Source organism: Platichthys flesus, chromosome 14 (genome assembly GCF_949316205.1).
Source record: "Platichthys flesus chromosome 14, fPlaFle2.1, whole genome shotgun sequence".
NCBI classification, from domain to species: domain Eukaryota; kingdom Metazoa; phylum Chordata; class Actinopteri; order Pleuronectiformes; family Pleuronectidae; genus Platichthys; species Platichthys flesus.
The window spans coordinates 24141839-24162601 of record NC_084958.1 but is presented as its reverse complement, the minus strand read 5'-3'; the positions used below and the strand labels follow the sequence as shown (position 1 = coordinate 24162601).

Genomic DNA, 20763 nt, shown 5'->3' with positions numbered 1-20763 from the left:
TTTGGACCAAAACGTGGAAATACTTTTATGGTCGCTTAGTTACAGTTAACTTTTGTAATGTGTAAAATATAAAATTACATATAAATCAACAGTTATTTTTCCATGTAAGTGTGTTCTATATCATAAATATATATATGTATATATACATACATATATATATACATGAAACATAACGGTCTGAATTTTTTTTTTTAATATGTGTGTTTTCATCTTTTATATACTGAACAAAACGTCTTTAAAATGCACAATGTTTATTTTTTAATGATTTCATTATCTCTTTATTTAAATTTGAATGATTCCTTTAGAGAACAGCAGGTGGCGTCACGGTCCTGTTTGTGTGTAGATGTTTATCAGATGAATTTATCTTTTAATCTCATTCAATATAATTCAGATGTTTTAATTAAAGGCAACGACACAATTAAAAATTAATGAGAATCAAAATAATGATAAAAATATTCGAACTTTAGACAAAGATCAAATTTTCATGTCAAAGCTATGAGATAAAGAGCACTCATGATTATACACATAATATTTAGGATTCAACACAGACACCTTAACCAACAACATCATTTAAGAGTAAAATTCTGACTTAAAATCAGGGTTAGGGGCCTTCAGTGTCCTCAGTGTTCCTCAAGGTCCTTCAGGATCTTCAGGATTTTCAGGGTCCTCAGTGTCCTCAGGGTCCTCAGTGTCCTCAAGGGTCCTCAGTGTCTTCAGGGTCCTCCGGGGCCTTCAGTGTCCTCAGTGTCCTCAGGGGTCTTCAGGGGTCTTCAGGGATTTCAGGGTCCTTCAGGGGCCTTCAGAATCTTCAAGGTCCTCAGTGGCCTTCAGGATCTTATGGGGTCTTCCGGGTCTTCAAGGTCCTCAGTGGCCTTCAGGGTCCTCAGGGGTCTTCAGGGTCTTCAAGGTCCTCAGTGGCCTTCAGGATCTTCAGTGGCCTTCAGGGTCCTCAGGTTCTTCAGGGTCTTCAGGATCATCAGGGGCCCTCAGGTCAGAGACGTTATTTGATTGATTATTAAATCAGTTTTATATGAATGCGCGCCCTCGTGCCTCTCCTCACGCGGGGTCGCGGCCGGTGTCAGGCACGTGCCCAGGGCTGTGTGGAGTGGACTCGCGGGGACGAGCAGCCGAAGACGCGCTCACGGGGCCGCGCTCTCTTCCAGCGGCTCTCTCGGACTCTCAAGCGGCTCCAGGGCGAACTGTTCCCGGCAGGAAGGACAGCGGCTCCCCGCCTCTCCAGGGCCCGCTTGTTGGACGTGTTGCCCCGCTAAGACCACCGGGAGAGCGGAACCATGAGGCGGAGCGAGCCGGGCTGCCGGACCTCGGCTAACGGCTAGCTCACAGCCACCGGGCGGTCAAAGTGTCCATGGCCGGTTAGAGAGCGACTTTCTCCGCTTTGGAAACTCTTCTTCTCCCGGTTCTTCTCGCGGTTCTTTCCTGGTTCTTGTCCCGGTTCTTCTCTTCACTTTCGGGAGATTCTGTTCAACAACAACTCGCTGTTTTCCGAGTGGACATGGAGACGGACTCGGTGGCGGGCGACGTGGAGCCTGTGCTCGGCGGACTGAGCTTCCTGGACCCGCTGGTGGACCGGATCCTGGCGGACTTGGTGTCCCAGCAGCAGGGCTGGCTCCGGGTCTACGGTAAGAGAAGCGCATGGGGGCCGGGGCTGAGTCCGCCGACCCCGGCAGGGTTCAGTGAAGGGGTTCGGTGAATGCGGAGGGAGTTGTCCGGAGCCAAGTAATAACTTGAAACCAGTTTTTAAATTTGAATTAAAGATGATTGTGGTCACTTTAAAATCTGAATGTTTGAGAATTTAAAGTTTTTAAATTGATTCCCTCAGTAAAATCCACTGAGATAAAACTCTTAATCTCAACATGCAAAGTCCGGAATGATTAAAATATGATCTCAACGATGGACATTAAAACCACTCAATCTAGTTTTATCCATTAGATTAACCCACATGTGGAACTAACCCCAGATTTTCTCTTAAATCATAGAAATAGGTCATTTAAGGGAGAATTAAGGGGAAACTGTTAATGTAATGACGTATTAGGTGCGATTCAATATCTAAGATTGAGCCTAGAATGTAAAGAACAGTTTTATTTATTAAGATAAAGTCTCATATCAGCTGATTTCTACACACACATCAGTCAGTGGTAAAATAACAGCTTCATCAAAAAACGAGAGTTTATACAGTAAATCTAACTGAGTTCATTAATGTAGGTTTGTTCAGGTAACTTCCTGTTGACTCATGAGTTGTTCTGATTTATGAACGTTCAGATTGACGATCTTCTCAGAGGATTGAAATCAACGAGAAGCTGATTAAACGTTGTTTGTTCCCACGCACCCTAAACGCAGCACTGGTGTCCATGGAAACAGGACTGTATGTCTGACCTCCTGCTGTCGACAGAGTGTGATGTCATCAGCCAGCTTGGGCCGATGACCTCACCCTCACGCCTCACACACTTTCAACAATGACCTCAGCCGCCCGCTGCCTTCAGGTCCAACTCACTGTCCGGCCCTCGTTAGCTCGTTAGCTCGTTAGCTCGTTAGCTCATAGACTCAGGGAGGTCAGGGGCTGATGATGAGGTCAGGGGCTGACGATGAGGTCAGGGGCTGACGATGAGGTCATCAGGTCCTTGTTCACACAGGGCCGTACAGAGTCCTCACATGGATGAGTCATGTTGTTGTCACGTGTGTGAGTCGCGTTGTGTCGTCTCAGTGACGAGCTGAAGTTTGTTTTGTTTGTGGATCATTTTAAAATGTGACGTAGAGTAAAGATGTCTCTGCTCTGGTGACGCTCTGGAACCAGTTACGTCGTTAGCTGGTTTCTGTCCATTCCCATGAACACGATATCTAATCGACGCCCGGAGGGAATCTACTCAGCCCCATGTTCACAGAGATGAACGGATTAGATTTAGGAGGTCAAAGGTCACAGTGAGCTCATATTGTTATGGTGGTATCTGCTCTGGTTGGCGGAGGAGTACGACCACAGGCCGGTGATTCTATTTCCAGTTTGCTTCTGTGATGAATTCAATCATTTTAACGATAACAGACTTTTAAACCTGTCAGATTTTGAACTATGTAATTTAGCTTCAAACTGGATCTGATGAGCAGCAGCCATGTTTGAAACACACGTGTTGAGAAAGTCCTGTGGCGTTTTGTATCGGAATCAGTTGTTGTGTGTTCTTGACTTTGAATGTTGTTTTTTTCAGTTACTGTTTTTATTGTCCACTCGGGTCTGTGGAGTCTGTGAGTCACTGAGTGTGTGTCTGTGTGTTTGTAGTATGTTTAACATCTGTGTGTTCTATGTTTTCTATCACTCTTCATGTTTGAGGTGCAGCGTCACGCTGAGACAACACAGACACTCAAGCTGATTTCACACATGACTCTGGAAAATGTGTTGTGTAGTTAGTGTTTGTGAAGCAGCAGCAGGTTGTTGGGTCCGACTCGTTCAAACAGAAACATGTGGGAACATCCAGGCGAGGGGTGGAGCCTGTAGAGCAGCAGGAGGCGGAGCCTGTAGAGCAGCAGGAGGCGGGACATGACTTATAAACTCTTCTGTGGAAAGATCAGTGTTGTTGTTTACAGCTCATCCACACCGGCGTCGGCCCTCATCACCAGAAGATCTGGAATCTCCTTGTGTTTCCAAGTTCACGTCTTCGTCTTCTACGTGTCCGGCTCCTCTTCTTCATCCTGAGATGTTTGTGTTCTTCCAGCTTCACGTCAAGTGTAAGAAACCTCGTCCACTCGCCCTCTGGGAAGCTTCCACACATTGTCCTGCTGGTTCCTCACACTGACTCAGACATTAGTTCTCACATAGAGAACTTGCAGAACATGTGAGAAACATGTAAGGAACACGTCTGGATTTCAGCTCAGGTCTGAAACAGCTGGAGTGTTTCTGAATGTGGTCCAGGTGCCTGGGAGCTGGTTCAGGTGTAGTCGTCCTGTGGACAATGGAGGCCGATCAGAGAGGAAATGGAAAGTTCCCGATCAACGTGTCTGTTATCTGGATTGGGGGTGGGGTGGTGTGGTGGGGGTGGTGAGACAGGATTTCCTCTTTGAAACAAAACATGTCAAAAATAAACCTGGTGTTTATTTCAGGACTCATCGTGGAAACATACAGGAGAAGAGATCAGATCAGACCAAGAGGTCAAATTATTCCACAACAGTTTGAATCTGTTCAGACATGAACTGAAGTTCTGACGTGTTCCTCACGTGTTCCTGACCTGTTCCTCACATGTTCTGCAGGTTCTGGATGTGAGAACACAAATGTCTGCTTCAGTGTCCCCTGTCCAGCAGCCTCATGAGGGATTTACCCAGGATTCCAGAGGGCCGTGTCCCTCTGCTGGGATCCAGCCGCTGATTTAGTGGTCTCTTTAAAGCTGCTGGTTATTTTTAGCTCGAGGTGGCGGCTGCTGCTGGTTTCCGGCAGGATGACGATGAGAAGTGGACAAAGACTAATGAAGCGTCCCGGCCGGGACGTTTTAGTTTGAGCTGCTCCCTCAGTTCTGTGGCTCTGTCCTCATGCATGGACACAAAGTGTTGTCCAATGAGCTTCCACCTGATAAGAGACGACAGAAGACTTTATTAATCCCAAAAGAAATGATTGTGCCAGCCTGCTGCAATATTACAGTTCAGAACAATATGTAGAATAAAATACAGTCAAAATTATACAGTCAAAAATTTAAAGAAGTAAAAGTTTGAGTGTGCTCTGTGGTGCTCTGTGGCGTTGTGTGACGCTCTGTTGTGGTCTGTGAGTTCTGATGAGCTTGTTGAGGCGTTGGTGTCCCATGCCTTCACCCAGTTGCCCCAGTACACCCCAGCATAGAAGATGACGCCGGCCACCACTGAGTGAAAAACACCTGCAGACACTGAAAGACTGTGTTCCTTGACCAGTCCAGTTTGTCTCTGTGGACATCTTGGTACTTGTGTTCCTCAACCACATCCTCCAGTGACCCCTTGATGGGGACTGCGTTCGGACCAGTCCTGCTTCCTAAAGTCCAACTGGTACCATTGAGTTGCAGGCGGCCGTCAGGACCTGGGCCGGGCGTAAACTTGACTTCCTGTCCCTGTTGTCCTCGCTCCTCAAGTTGTTTCCTTTCGCCGCTGCAGGAATGTTGGATTCATCTGCTGTCCGCGCTGAGCGAAGGAAATGAACGAGGCTCCAGATGCAGTGTTTTACTGGAGGTGTCTCACAGGAACAGGTTCACCTGACCTCAGAGCTGCTGTGCTCAGGTGGGAACGTACTCAGAGTCGGATGATATCGATTCTGTAGAAACTAAACTGACCAGGAAGTAAGAAAAACACCAGGAGGACTTCCTCAACTGTTCCAGGAAGTCGAGTTTTAAAACTGTGTTCTAAAATGAAGACAGTGTGAGACGTGATGCTGAAGTGAGGAGCAGGAGAAAGACACATTCTCTGTCATCACCTCATGTCAACAGGAAGTCTCTGACAGGAAGCCCCTGTGGACCGTTGGTGGAGGTCCAGAACTCCTCAGCTCAGCCTGTCTGGGTCTTAACTCTGACCCACATGCAGCGTCATGTTGGACACCAGCAGCTTCATTATCCAGTAACTGCTGATAACGTCTGTGGGTCAGTCGGGGGGGCTTTAAAAAGGCCGACAGGAAGGAGAAGGTTATCTTGTGGTCCTGGAGTCGTCTCCTTCTGTCACTCTGATAATATTTCCACAGTAAATGAACATGTTAATAAACACTTACTTATAAACCTGTGAATGAATCTTCTTCTTCTTCTTCTGTTTGCTTATTGGTGGATGGCAGCCTACGTCCAGGTGTGTTACCGCCATCTAGGTCTCCACATGAAAGTCTTTCCTTCAGGACTTAACTCGAGATCATTCAGAGGTGGAAATCAAATCGAGTGAAATTAGAGAAACATCGAGCCTTGTAATAAACCATCTCACTATATACCAAAATAAAAGCCATTAAAAAAACCTTTGCATTAGAACAGTGAGAGGAATCAACACCTCCTACTACTTCCTCCTTCATTCTCATTCTCCTCTTCTTCCTTATCCTCCTCCTCCTCCTCCTCTTGTCTGAACACTAAGACCTCGACCCACATAGGGTCTGAGTTCTGAAAACCAATGTGTCCGATCTGAGTCAAAACTTCTTGAAACCCATAACGAGTCAGGCGTGTCCTCGTGAGTCTGGGTCAGACTTTGCTCTGATTGGTCCAGGCTCAGGAGTCGGAGGCGGCTGCAGCTCGGCCTCATGGTTCTGGATCGAAGAGAATGAGCTTTGTTTGGATCCTTTGTGAGCGTCAGCTTCAGGAGCTTGTGTCACTGACGCATGAGGAAGGAGTGACTTTCAGTTTCTGCTCTGCTCGTTGGGGAAACCACAGTCTGCTGCTGTGCCTCTTCTGCCGCACCTGATTGGCCGAGCTCATAAGAAACGTGTTCTTCATCTGACACTCGACTTCCTCCCAGGAAGAGCTTCACCAGCCTGCTCGCAGACAGAAGCTGGAGATCGAGGACGAACCAGCACCGGCGCCTCCTCAGTGCGGGACTCTGTTGTGTGGGAGGTGCAGTGAGGACTCCGTGGTGCAGCACAGCCGTCAGTAAACCAGCTGTTCAGCCTCCATCTGCTCGCTCCTGCTGCCGGGGGGGCCATGAGTGGAGCAGCGAGCAGAGGCCCCGCCGAGGGCTGCAAGGGTCCGGTCCAGGGTCCGGTCCAGGGTCCCTGCCGGGACTCGTACCGCTGGCACCATTACAGGAAGCCTTGGTGGAGATCTGACCCCCAGCCTGAGCAGCTACTGGGCAGATACAAGTGGAGGACATCTGCTCGCCTGGCGCCGGGGGCAGCCACCACGTCCCCTCCCGAGGTCAAAGGGCAGAGGGTCCGGCCTCTTCACCCACGACTGGTCGGCCTCCCGGGGTTTGGCTCCGTCACAGAACGATTCCAGGACGGCCCGATGAGGCCCGGCTCTCTGCGCAGGATGCTCCCCTTCCTCAGGTCCATGTCTGAGCCCGGGACGGGAGGGTCCCCGGAGAAGACCGGGCTGAGGAAGACGGGATCAGCTGCAGATCCACGAGCTCCCGTCGTCCGCAGATTCATTCGCTCGCTCTCTACGAGTCTCGGCATCAGGGACGATCCTGAGGCTGACGGAGGGGAGACTGGTAGGAGAGATTAACGTTCACCTGGCGTTGTGTTGTTTTGTGTTGTGTTGTGTTCAGGCTGTGACAGAAAGTTGTGTTACGGCTCCTGACGTCAGGTGCTGGTTCTCTGACCTTCATCAGAGAACCACTGTCGCTTCATACGTGATGAAAACGATTGAGAATAACTCTGTTTCTGAAGCGAAGGCTTTGATTCGACTCTAAACTGAACGTGGACGAGCTCCTCTGTCGTCTTGTTGTGTTGTTGTGTTGTCAACATCTTTAGAATGATTCTTTGTAAACATACTTTTAACAAGTCAATCGAGTTTCGGCTCCTTGTATCGGTCGCTTGTGAAGATAAATGAATATCTTTGGTTTGGGGCTGGTTTCCTGTATTAATAGTTCATATTGATTCTTGATTGAGGACTTGTTTCAGCTGATCGCTGTGTGACGGGAGCTTTGTAATCACAGGATATTCTCAGTCCTTTCACATGCCTCATGTTCAGATTCTCCTTTCCTGGGGTGAAACATCCTCAGCCTGTTTACTCAGAGTCTGTAAAGCTCCAGCAGGCAGCCTTTCTGAAGGTTCATTTATGCTAATTGAATTTTGCCGAGCAGATGTAATATTTTGAGCCAGACGATAATGAACGTGTGTTTTCATGCAGAACTGACGCCTGCTGAGAAATCACTGCTTCACTTTTACAGACGTCCGCTTTAAATTCAGTTCTTTCAAACATCTTGAATCAGTGACCTTTCTGTGTGAGGCTGCATGAATTATTAAAACTGGTTTATAAAAAACACGTCTAAGCACTCAGTAGAGCTCAGCAGCCCCACAGGCCCTTCAACCTGGAAAAGCCTGATAACAGTCCTACATCATATCTGATCATTTTCATCATAATCCATGAATTCATAATCTAGGATTAATATCTCCAGGATTATACCAAAAACATTCAGCGCACCTTCATCAGGGACGTGATTTCAATAAACCATGTTGGAATGGAAATAATAATCTTTGTTTCAGTCTTGGCACAGATCACTTTCTGTTTATGATCTGTAGCAGAAAGACTTTAACATCATTTACTTTTCATCATCATGGTGATGTTCAACATGACAGCACATATCACATGTTCTCCTAAGATCATGTGGCCCTAGTGATCCTGCTGGTATGAATCCCATTATGGTGTCACCATGTCACCCAAAGCGCCTCATTGACTACATGCTGTCCACAAACCGTCTTTACTTTAGTCGCCTCCAGTTTTCAAACTACAGCTCCCATAATGCTTCAGTGTTGGGTGATCCTCTGATGTTCAGACACTGGGACGCTGAAGGAGACTTTCTGAGTTTTCATCATGTGACACTGAATCTGAAACAAAGTTGTTCATGTTCACATGACTCAGGAACCCCCCCCCACCCCCCCCCCCCCCCCCCAGCCCCGCTGAGCGCTCCAATCAGCAGCTGACTGACACGACTCACTTCCTGTTTCTCCACAGCGCTCGACATCAGTCAGCAGTGACTGACTGAAACACAGGGCTAGTATCACAGTTCCCACTAGCCCCAGAGCATGCTGGGTAAAAACCACAGAGCACTGAGTTCCACACACACAAACACAAACACAAACACAAACACAAACACAACACACACACACACACACACACACACACACACACACACACACACACACACACACACACACACACACACACACACACACACACACACACACACACACACACACACACACACACACACACACACACACACAGGGCTGATTCACTGCTCTCCCACAGATTTCATGGGAAAATGAATGGCTGCTGCTAATTGGAGATTAATTGTGTGTCTGTGTTGTTGGCAGGATGCGTGTTTTGGCTCAGGGTGTGCTGTTCATCAGAGGTGTGTGTGTGTTTGTGTTATTCTGTCTTTGTGAGGACATGGCGGCCGGTCCACCTTCACAGAGCTGTTCACAGTCACGACCTGGATTGAAGTTTTATGTTAACATTAAGTTTAGAGTAAGTTGATTCACATACACAAAGAAGGTGTGTATGTGTGTGTGTGTGTGTTTCCTTTTGAATGTAAACGTCCCCTTCACAATAAAAGCCCACACAGGAACAGAAGGCCAAGCGTCTGAGCTCATTAACATCTGAAAACACGCTGTTCGGCCTCAGCGCTGGTGTCCAGAGCGTCCCCACTCGTCTCTGCACTGAGGACAGAGGGATGTCCCCTGTTGTCCATCCAGAGCGTCCCCACTCGTCTCTGCACTGAGGACAGAGGGATGTCCCCTGGTGTCCAGAGCGTCCCCACTCGTCTCTGCACTGAGGACAGAGGGATGTCCCCTGGTGTCCATCCAGAGCGTCCCCACTCGTCTCTGCACTGAGGACAGAGGGATGTCCCCTGGTGTCCATCCAGAGCGTCCCCACTCGTCTCTGCACTGAGGACTCATGGGACAACTTGTGTTGGTGGTTCTGCTCCAGAGACGTTAGAGGACCCTCCTGGTGGATCAGAACCAGTTCTGACCAGTCAACATGTCCACCATCCTTCTCTCAGAGGAACAATTCATCCTTCAGTCGCCTTTCTCTCTTCTCTCGTCCCCTCTGCTGCTCTCGTCAGCCTGATAGGGGGTGACACTGCCTTTCACCTTTGACCTCTGAGACGACCCCTCCCCCACCCCCTCCATGCAGGCCTCTGCTGTGATTGACACTTAAATGCAGCAGCATCCTGCTGAAGTCAGCGTGTTTAAATATTAAACCGAGTCCCTGTCAACAAAGAGTGAGAAACTCACAATATGAATTATTACACAGCTCAGATGATTTGACCAGCGTGGACAGATGGAGGTCCCCTGGTGTCCATCCAGAGCGTCTCCACTCGTCTCTGCACTGAGGACAGATGGATGTCCCCTGGTGTCCATCCAGAGCGTCTCCACTCGTCTCTGCACTGAGGACAGATGGATGTCCCCTGGTGTCCATCCAGAGCGTCTCCACTCGTCTCTGCACTGAGGACAGATGGATGTCCCCTGGTGTCCCTTCACAGGACGGCTGCTCGCCTGACGTCAGCTGGAGAGAGAAGTCCATTCATCCACTAGTCTGTCAATCAAAAGATAATCTGCATCTTTGGAGGGAGTGATGAATTGTTTCTGTCATTTCCTCTCTGAGTGTTAAACGTGGGATCTGACCACAGCCCTGCCCACAGCCCTCTGTCTGTCTGTCTGTGTCTCTGTGTCTGTCTGTCTGTCTGTCTGTCTGTCTGTCTGTCTGTCTGTCTGTCTCTGTCTCTGTGTCTCTGTGTCTCTCTGTCTGTCTGTCTCTGTCTCTGTCTCTGTGTCTCTGTGTCTCTGTGTCTCTCTGTCTGTGTGTAACATGTCAGTTGTATGTCAGTTATTCACCTGTACAGTTTGACAGTGTGATGTTGTGTTGTCAGTGTTGTCCTCAGTGGTTTGAGTCTGATGTGCGTCCTCAGCAGCGTGAGTTTAGAGTGTGGACAGGTGCTGGACACTCCCCACATCACACACATTCCCACTGGAGGTTAGGCCAGTGTCCAGTTACACACACACACACACACACACACACACTTCTCTGGAGGAAGTGACGTGCCGCGCAGTGTCAGTGAAGGTTCTCCACCGGGGGGGGAACAGGTCACTTCCTGTGTGTGTCTGCCCCCCCGGCTGCTCCACCTCTCACCTGAACCATGAGGAGGATCTGATGCTGAACGAGTCTGTGAAGCACAAACTCTGGATCTGACCTGGAGTCAGTAACAGCCACGTTAAGAGTTTGGTGGGCGAGGGTCAGAGTCCAGGCGTCTTCACACAGTTTCTTTACCTTTTGATCAGCTGTTGCTTGGACTCCAAGATGAACTGATTAGATTTCAGGGGTCAAAGGTCAAATAGACTTCATATTATTGTGAGTGAAATGTCAGGAACACCTGACGTGAGGTTGGAGGAGACCTGAAGTGGCAGAGTGAGGATCTGGTTTTGATTGAAGTTGCTGCTTTGTGTTGATTCAGTTTGACTCTTTTCTGAGAGTCTAACAGAACGAGAGATTCAATCCAATAAAAGAGAATTAAAAAGAAACGCGTCTGGAGCTTTGAGCCACAGACTGATGTTTTGACTCTGATGAAGGTCAAGGTGTAATGGAGTTATTCGGTCTCGGTCAGGGACGCTCACCTCTTTGGATAAACGGATGTTTGCACAGTTGTGATGTGAATGTGTTAGGAGAGCAACCTGTGGTAGAATCCGCTCTGCTCCACTCAAATCAGATCTTTAATATCTAAACAAAGAGACGTGAAGCTCTCACCAGATGAATGATCAGTAATGTGGGGAAGGGAGATGTCCTCAGAGTTTGAGGTTCTGCACAGGATCACTGGGTTTCTGTTTTTTTCTGAAACAGGTTGAATAATGAATGAGGTTTGGTTCAGGCTCTCGTCTTCAAGCTGGTTGTGTCCCGTGCTCTCGGCTGAAGTCTCAGTCAGCAGAGTGTCTTCTCATCAGGGAGCGTCCCTGCTGCTCCGGCCTGAGGTCAGTGGAGGTTTGTGTGATGCCGGGCGGAACCAGGACGGAGGTTCAGGTACGAGCTGTTATGTAACGCCAGCAGCTGGACACGCTCTCTCTCTCTTTGCTCTCTGTCTTCGGCTGATGACCTGGGAGCAGCTAGCTGTCCTGTCCCGAGGCGTCCACACGTCTCCTCAGCGGCAGTGGACTCAGATGATCAGCCGAGCTCGAGTCCTCCTGCAGCTCCGAGACAGAACAGAAGAAAGGTTCTTTCTTTTCTTTCTCTGTGGTCGCTGCTCTCTCGCTCTCTCGCTCTGAGCGGGAGCAGGTGCGACTCCCTTCCCGTTTCCCAGGGGGTCGGAGCTCCAGCTCTGACGCAGGTGATTTACTATGCAGCCAGAAATAGTCTCCTCAAAATGTGGATGCTCAGCTGCCTTCAGCACAACGTGCCGTCCGGCCTCCGCTCCACTCGCTTCATGTGACCGCACGTCATCTCCAAGCTCGACTCGACGTGTCACAACAAAGACGAAGCAACACAAGTGTGAGTCTGAGTCTGAGAGTTCATCCCCGGTTCTGGAGCTCGTGATCACAGCACAGATCTTCCTCTGCTGATTCACCCAGTGGTCGGACACAGTCTGTTTCCCCCTTGTGAACACAATATCTCAAGAACACTTCGAGATAATTCTTTCATATTTGGCACAATTGTTCACTTAGTCTCACATTTCAACTAATTCGATTTTGGTGGTGAAAGGTTAAAGTTCACGATGACTTTGTCTAGATAAAAAGTTAATGTCGACTGAAGCCACACCTGCTGGTGAAAGCATAGAACAACAGTGTGATGATTCTAGTTCTCACTCATGAGAACTTTCTTTGCTACAACCTGAACTTCCTGGTGACTCAGCTGACTGGGAGTCAGCGCACATTTCTTTATTGTATTTCCACCGTGACCTCGTTTGAGGACCAGTTTGAAAAATGAGGAAGTGATAGAGCAGCGTGAAGTTTCCCTGTTCTCTTTGCCTCAGACGGAACAAACCACAGGGACACGCTGATTTCAAACTGGGCAGAGTTTCATCTGTGGGTTACTGGACTCCTGTGAGAGCACTTTTTTAGTTTAAAAGTCCATCAAGGCACTTTACACCACAGCTTTACTGTCCCAACACACATTCACAGCCACCAGGGGCAGTTTGGGGTCAGTGCCTTGCCCAAGAGCACTTCGGATTGTGTGATAACCCAGTGTGTGTGTGACTGACTGCACAGGTCCAACAATTAGAAACGTGTGTTTATTTAGATCACTATCAAACCAGGTTGAGTCACACCTCCTCCTCACTTAAATTCAATCTAAAACTAAAAATTAAATGTCCTTATGTCAGAACTCCTATATTAATAATCTCAATAGTTTAAACATATAATATAAACTGTCTAATTTAATCACTGTTTGTTTATTGCTCTGTAATCTCTCTGGGTTTGTTGACTCACAATATAAATAATAAGATAAAGTTACATTAATAGAATAAGTCAGTTTTTACTAAATGAATATACAGAGCTGACCTGACATGGTAACAGTGTGCTGCTGCTGACCTCTGACCCCTGCTGAGCTGAAAGTTGATTCCTCCTGACGTCACTCTTCCTCTGAGTGTAGAGGCACAGCGCCCTCTGCAGGTTCACACTGAGCTCTGCACTCAGTGCTGGAACCAGGCCCTCGCTCTCAGGCCCATGATTGTTGCTGGTCCTTCAGCTGAGTGAAGGTTTAAAAAGCTGTCATTGTGATAATGAATAGATAGTTTAATATAACTGATTGAAACTTCAAAATCAATGAAGTAATAATTATTATAAAAATAGTCAAATAAGAGATCAGATGTGAACCTGTTCCTGCAGCACAGCGCCTCCTGCTGCTGGTCACGAGTGCTTCAGGTTGAGAGTGGTTTCTGATGCGTCCTCTCTGTGTCTCAGATGTTAAAGGTCCTCCAGCTCATCGCTTCTCCTGCGGCCAGAGTCCCTACACGGACAGTGGAGCCTGGGAGAGGAAGTTCTGCATCCTGACCGACAGCCAGCTGGTCCTGCTCAACAAGGATGACGAGGTCAGAGGTCACCACGCCGCCTCAGAAACACTGACAACAGGTCAGATTATTGTTCTGTAACTCTGTCTTTGTCTCTCTCTCTCCAGGCCACGGGTGAAGCTCAGGAGGGCCCCACGGACTCAGCGAAGGGGCGGAGTCTCCGCAGGACGGTCAGCGTCCCCTCAGAGGGACAGTTCCCAGAGTTCCAGGCAGAGGGCACCCCCGTGACAGGTAAGACTGTAACAGTGTTAAGTTACAACACTGAGTGACAGAGAGAGTGTGTGTGTGTGTGTGTGTGTGTGTGTGTGTGTGTGTGTGTGTGTGTGTGTGTGTGTGTGTGTGTGTGTGTGTGTGTGTGTGTGTGTGTGTGTGTGTGTGTGTGTGTGTGTGTGTGTGTGTGTGTGTGTGTGTGTGTGCATAATATGTGGCAATATTGTCATTCAACTAACACTAAAAACGACTTTATTAAACTTCTGCACTTAAAGACAGTAAAGAAAAGCTTGTGTAAACAGCTCGACGTAGTTCATCACGTGTTTCTCAGAGTCAGGTGAACGTTTCTCTAAACTCGCAATGAGGCGTTCAGGTGCAGTCTGTGATTCTGCTGCTCTGTGTGGGAGCGACTGCTGCAGCCGGGGAATGTGTGAGGACAAAGCGTCCAGTGTCCGTCCGTCTGGGGGGGCAGGAGTGACCCTGCTGCCCCCGCTGGGATGCCTGGGCAGAGGGGATTCCCACCCGGAGCTGCAGGGGGCCAGGGCTGGTTTAATGAATCTGGTGAAAGGCCATATTTAATATCATAATAATAATACAATTTATTTGTAGCGCGCTTTCATGATACTTAATGACAAAGTTTAGCATAAAAAGTAGCACAATATAAACATAGAGCACAAATCAAACATACACATTAAAAGGTGAGATTTGATTTGTGTTTTGAACATGGTACAGTCGGTGCAGTCGGGGACGTGTTTGGGGGGGGGGCCCTCCGGAGACGGCTCGTGGCCCCAGGTCCGGCGCTTGGTCCTGAGTGGATGGGAGAGGAGATTATTCTGAGTATGTATAGGCAATAAATTTGGATATGAACCTCATTCATCAACAAATTTATAGTGTTTTAGTCTGTTTGTAAAAATATGATTTATTTAGTGTTTAACACCACAAAATAAAACCACACGAAACAGAAATAAAACTAATTGAAAACGTTAATAAATCTCTATTGCTGTTGCTGTCGTCTCGGTCTAATCTCTGGTTTTTATAAACCGGTATTATTTAAACGGTACGAGGTGTATTTCCTGTCGTCTCAGTCTAATCTCTGGTTGAGGTGAAACTCCTTCAGACTCTGGATCAGCTGCATTCCACAGGCTGCTCTCCTCTTGTCAGGCCCTCCACAATAAAACCGCACATCCTGCAACCCTACCTTCAAAATAAAAGACACATGGCATCAAAAGTTCATATTCATTTAAAATGTCTGTGCTGAAGATGAAGTTATTCCAATAGATATTCAATAAATAAAACATTTTCAGGAAGCAGCTACAGATGGATCCAATGTATTTTGGTATTTCCCTGCCCTGCTGTTTATCATGTGACTCAGTGTCTCTGTTAATCCTCACAGGAACACACTCGACAGGACACACACTGAATACAGATTTATATTAATTTACAGTCAGCCTGACTTTGACTGAGCTTTAGAAAAAAGCTCACGTTTAATAAGCAGGACCTTTTATTTTGAAGGTCCGGGTCGGGGGTGTGTGCGTACTGAGTGTGTCTCACACTGAAAGACTGTTTACTCTCAGACGACATGAGGTAATGAGCAGCTTCTCTCATGGACGACCTGGGTGAGTCTCTCACTTTAAACATACAGACAGACAGAGTGACTGACACACAGAGAGAGACAGTGAGACAGAGAGAGAGACAGACAGAGACAGACCGACAGACAGAGAGAGAGAGTGACTGAATGAGACAGACAGAGAGACAGAGAGACAGAGAGACAGAGAGACAGAGAGAGAGAGAGACAGACAGACAGACTGACAGACTGACAGACAGAGACAGAGAGACAGAGAGAGAGAGAGTGACTGAATGAGACTGACTGACTGACAGACAGACAGAGAGAGACAGACAGACACATCACTACATCACAGACTCGTGCTGGGCGTTTGTGTTTGAGATATTTTACCTTGATGTGAGTACAGTGGGATGTGGAGACGTTCCACTAGGGGGCGTCGGGGGTGCACTGGTTTTCGGACTCTCGATGGTTGAAGTTTGACTTCAAAGAACTTCTTCACAGTTTGATCAGGTGTCACTTGGACAAGGAGACTGAAACCACAGGGGATATTTCTAATTCATCACATTGTTGTTTCTAATTATTGCACAACAGATGTTTTTCATCTCCAATTTGTCAAAATCAAATAATTAAAATCAGCTCTTACTCTGAACAGACCATAATACTACAGCCGGAGCTCTGTCAGAGTTTAATATGAATGAACTCAGGAATGTGAAGTGTTGTGAGAGGAGGCGGAACTGGTTTCATGATGTGAAAATGAATTCTCTGAATAGTTCTCTCTGTGTGTGTGTGTGATTGTGTGTGTGCGTGTGTGTATGTGTGTGTGTGTGTGATTGTGTGTGTGCCGAATGTGAGTAGGAGGATTGCTAATGTTGATTCTCATTATAAAACAGAATAAACACAAGTCTAAATTCATACGAAATGTTCAGTCTCTTCAGAAAATAGACGGTAAATAAAGATGGACGACATGACATCTCCCAGAGTGAAGCCAAATCATCGACATCGCCCCCTGGTGGGTGGGTGTAGTACAGGTTATAAAGTATAAATCCAGGATAGATAGATAGATTACTTTATACATCCCCGAAGGGAAATTAAGTCGTCATAGCAGCCGGTACATTTGAATACAATAAAATACAATACAATAGAATAAAATATAAAATATTGCAGTATTAAAAATAAAAACAGAAACACAAGATAAATAGGTAGATAAAGTGCAGTGGCAGATGATGGTAATAGTACTGATGATATGATGGTAATGTTATTGTTAGACAGTATATACAAAATAGTACAGTATGTATAGTGTATAATATAACATAATATGTATTTATATATGCTAGTAATTATACCAATATATAGTATAGTAATATATATGTATATATAGTAATAATGGCAGCAACAGTATATATAATAGTAATAATAATAATAACATGTACACATGTATAAATATGTGTATATAGACTTATATATACAAAGAATATACAAAGAGTATGATATAATATATAGTACGGGTATAAATATAAGTATTTGACGATACAATAGATAATATAATATACTATGAGTGTGACCACAGTAGTGGATCCTCCACTGATTCCCTGTGAGTGTGTGAGTATGTGAGTGTGTGTTTGTGGGGGGGGGGGGTTGTGTTTCGCCGGAGATACGCAACAGACGTAACATTTCCTCCTGACCAATCGATGTGTGTCGTCTTTTGCGACGTGTGTGACATCACGAGAAAGGAAACTCTTTTGGCTTACTGGGACACCATGTAAACCAGCATGGCGTCTGAATGGGTGTGTGTTGTCTTTCCTCCGTGTCCCAGCATATACCTGAGGTCTTGGTTCAGACTAAACCAGGAGGCGTCATCATCGTGTTCTCTGAGGAGCTGTCTCCTCCTCATCAGAACTTGTGTGAGCAGATGTTCAGCTCAGGGAGTCACAGTAACACAAACAGGCAGGATGTGACACCTGATAACAACCTCTCAGCTTCCTGCTCTCACGATTATCTTAGCAGCGTTTGCTCACGAGTCTTTCTCAGAAGATCAATAACCACAAACCGAGCCGTGGTGGCCGGGGGGGCCCAGCGTGTCGTCTGTCAGTGAAGCCGATCATCTCCCTGCTGCTCTGTTCCACATTGTGAAGGTCACGGTCTCCGTCAGCGGATCCACCAGAACTATTGGTCGAGCTGAGACTCGTCGATCCACCTCCAATCCATAACTGCAGCGGGAGGATGAAGGTCAAACCCAGAGAGGATCACTGAGGATCACGGAGCAGCGTCTGCAGGTTCAACTCCCAGACTCAGTTTCCTGATAGAACACAAACAGCGTGTGTCTGTTCAGGACGGCCTCACTCTCATTTGAACATTTAAACACAACATCATTCTACCGCTTGTTTTGGAGCACTGGTCAAACCTCAGAAATCCAACACTTGAGTGACCTTCAAATTATTACTGTCCAAAACGTCTCATTGTTCCAATACATGAAGGGACACTGCTCATGTACGCATGGTCTGATGAACTCTCATTTCACTAAACTTCATCAAACTGTTGTGATGAGGAGGATGAGGAGGAAGAAGAGGAAGAGGAGGATGAGGAGGAGGAGGAGGAAGAGGAGGATGATAATAGTTCACTGCAGCTCCGTGTCACTGAGTATTGGCCACAGTCTCGTTTATTTTCTTTGATGTTTCAGAAAACCCTTATAATAAGAATTTTTATCCTTGAACCAGATCCACCAGCTATGAGATGAATTGTGACCGTTTCATTGAGAGAAGGCACCTGACTCTAGATGATCATTTTGAAGTGAAGGAACTACACATCCCATAAAGCATTGTGAATGATCCTGTTTCAGAACTGAGTGTCACTGTGGAGGGAGCGCTGTGACTCAGCATCGATGAACCACTTCAGGGTGTCATGCTCTGTGTGACCAGCAGGGGGAGCCGTGCCTCTGTTCTCACAGCAGAGCTGCAAACTCCAACATTTATACAGAGAAAGTAATTCTGTGTATATAATCACTGGTGGTCTTTATATAGAGTCACTGATGAAATCATCATCAGCTCTGTTGATGTGATGATATTTACATTAGTCTGAACAGCAGATGATGACACACACACACACACACACACACACACACAGTTATTAGTTGAAGCCTCCAGAGTTGTGTCCTATATCAGTCAGCTGGGAGGAGCGAGAGACAGAGGGAGAGAGAGAAAGCAGAACAGTGTAGTTGGAGCAATTGATTGAGTAAATGCGGTAAAAACTCGGCACTCTTAGAGAGAGAGAGGGAGAGAGAGAGAGAGGTAGAGACAGAGACAGAGAAAGGTAGACAGAGAGAGATACAGAGAGAGAGAGACAGACAGAGGAAAGGGAGAGAGAGAGAGGTAAAGGGAGAGAGAGAGATACACAGGGACAGAGACGGAGAGAGAGAGAGATACACAGGGACAGAGAGGTAGAGGGAGAGAGAGAGAGAGATACACAGGGACAGAGAGGTAGAGGGAGAGAGAGAGAGAGATACAGAGGGACAGAGAGGTAGAGGGAGAGAGAGAGAGATACACAGGGACAGAGAGGTAGAGAGAGAGAGAGATACAGAGGGACAGAGACGGAGAGAGAGAGGTAGAGACAGATAGAGAGAGAGACAGAGAGAGAAGGGCAGAGATGGGAGAGCAGGACGGATGAAGGATGCGGTGCTGAGGAGGGAGAGGCAGGCTGGGGGGGGGGGGACGCCACAGTTGAGGATGCTCACAGGACGAAGACGGACGTTTGCAGCTTAATCTCATTGGCTGACGGGTGGTGGCTGCTCCAGCCAATCCCGTCTGACCCTGCGTGTGTGTGTGTGTCCTCTCCTCAGATGATGGGGAACAGCTGCGATCGAGGTATTGTCTCCTCCCCCCCCCCCCTCTGTGTTTCATGTCATGTGACTTGTTGTACCTGACTTCATGCTGCATCAACTTTGTCTTGGCGGTGAAAGAGGAGCGATGGAGGTCGGCCTCATTCCTCTTTGTCTATTACTGGGGGGGGGGGGCATGAAAGTTTGTCCCAGCTTCCGTACAGCGCTACGTGCACGTGCATGAAGTGTGCACGTAGCTGCAGTTGGAACTTGATCCAGCAGATAAATGCTGAGTGCTGTGTTCCTGTGGCGAATGTTCAGAGAGGCCGAGCAGCAGGATGTGTGTGTTCTCATGAGGCGTCATGTGTGATGTCACTGCAGATCCTGGGTCAGTGTGAGTGAAGCTGCTGATTCACATCTGACCCGTGTGTGTGTGTGTGTGTGTGTGTGTGTGTGTGTGTGTGTGTGTGTGTGTGTGTGTGTGTGTGTGTGTGTGTGTGTGTGTGTGTGTGTGTGTGTGTGTGTGTGTGTGTGTGTGTGTGTGTGTGTGTGTGTGTGTGTGTGTGTGTGTGTGTGTGTGTGTGTGTGTGAGAATGTTTTCATTATAATTTGAAAAGAAGAAAAAACACTTTACTGCTTCAGACCTCATGACGTTTTTATAAAGTTCAAAAGATATATAAAACATACATGTTCAAATCATCTTCTTAATGAAATGATTCCTATCAGTGACTGTATATAAAGAGGATCAGTGACTGTATATATAGATGATCAGTGACTGTATATAAAGATGATCAGTGACTGTATATACAGATGATCAGTGACTGTATATAAAGATTATCAGTGACTGTATTTATAGATGATCAGAGACTGTATATAAAGATGATCAGTGACTGTATATACAGATGATCAGTGACTGTATATAAAGATTATCAGTGACTGTATTTATAGATGATCAGTGACTGTATATAAAGATGATCAGTGACTGTATATAAAGATGATCGGTGACTGTATATAAAGAGGATCAGTGACTGTATTACCGCCCCCCAGTGGACACTCTTTCAGTTTCTTTATGTTCCAGTCAGGAAACTCATTTGTGACACCTGCTGGTAACGTTTTGTTTTGTTGTGAAACTTTCAGCATCCTGATCTGATCATAAAAGTTTCTGCTCTTGTTTCAAATATAAAAATGGCTCCAACACAGAAGATCTGTTTGGGACCTAAACAAACAGGTTAGAAACCTCAGGTCTGAAGATCCTGAGGTTTCCTCCGTCCATACGTCCTCCATCTTGTCTATTTCCAGCACGTCCTCTGTCCGTCTGCCTCAGTCTGACGCCCACTGAAGAAGATGGAGATGATGAAGTGGTTTCAGAAGAGGAAGATGCTGTTTTGGTTTAACTCTCTGTCTCTCTCTGTCTGTCTCTGTCTCCACAGAGGTGTCTTCGGAGCGATCTCCGAGGAGGAGGAGCATCTCCGGCCCGGGGAGTTCAGAGAAGACCGTCGCCGTCGACAATCCGAACTCGTCACCTTTCAAAGTTCCG

At 47.0% G+C, this 20763-nt stretch overlaps 1 protein-coding gene across 5 annotated transcripts in view; it reads left to right on the top strand.

Moving 5' to 3' along the window:
* The first annotated feature begins 1142 nt into the window (after positions 1–1142).
* rasal2 (RAS protein activator like 2) overlaps positions 1143–20763 on the top strand; it is a 36167-nt gene continuing 16546 nt past the window's right edge. The window contains exons 1-4 of one of the 5 annotated variants that reach the window (XM_062404531.1): positions 1143–1640; positions 13535–13662; positions 13749–13872; positions 20657–20763. In XM_062404531.1, the coding sequence (XP_062260515.1) occupies positions 1514–1640; positions 13535–13662; positions 13749–13872; positions 20657–20763 (486 nt within the window). In that variant the 5' untranslated portion in view covers positions 1143–1513. Of the gene's footprint in view, positions 1641–6382; positions 7132–13534; positions 13663–13748; positions 13873–15426; positions 15468–20656 lie in introns of those variants that run through there. The other 4 variants (XM_062404530.1, XM_062404529.1, XM_062404527.1 and 1 more) reach the window with 4 other exon arrangements.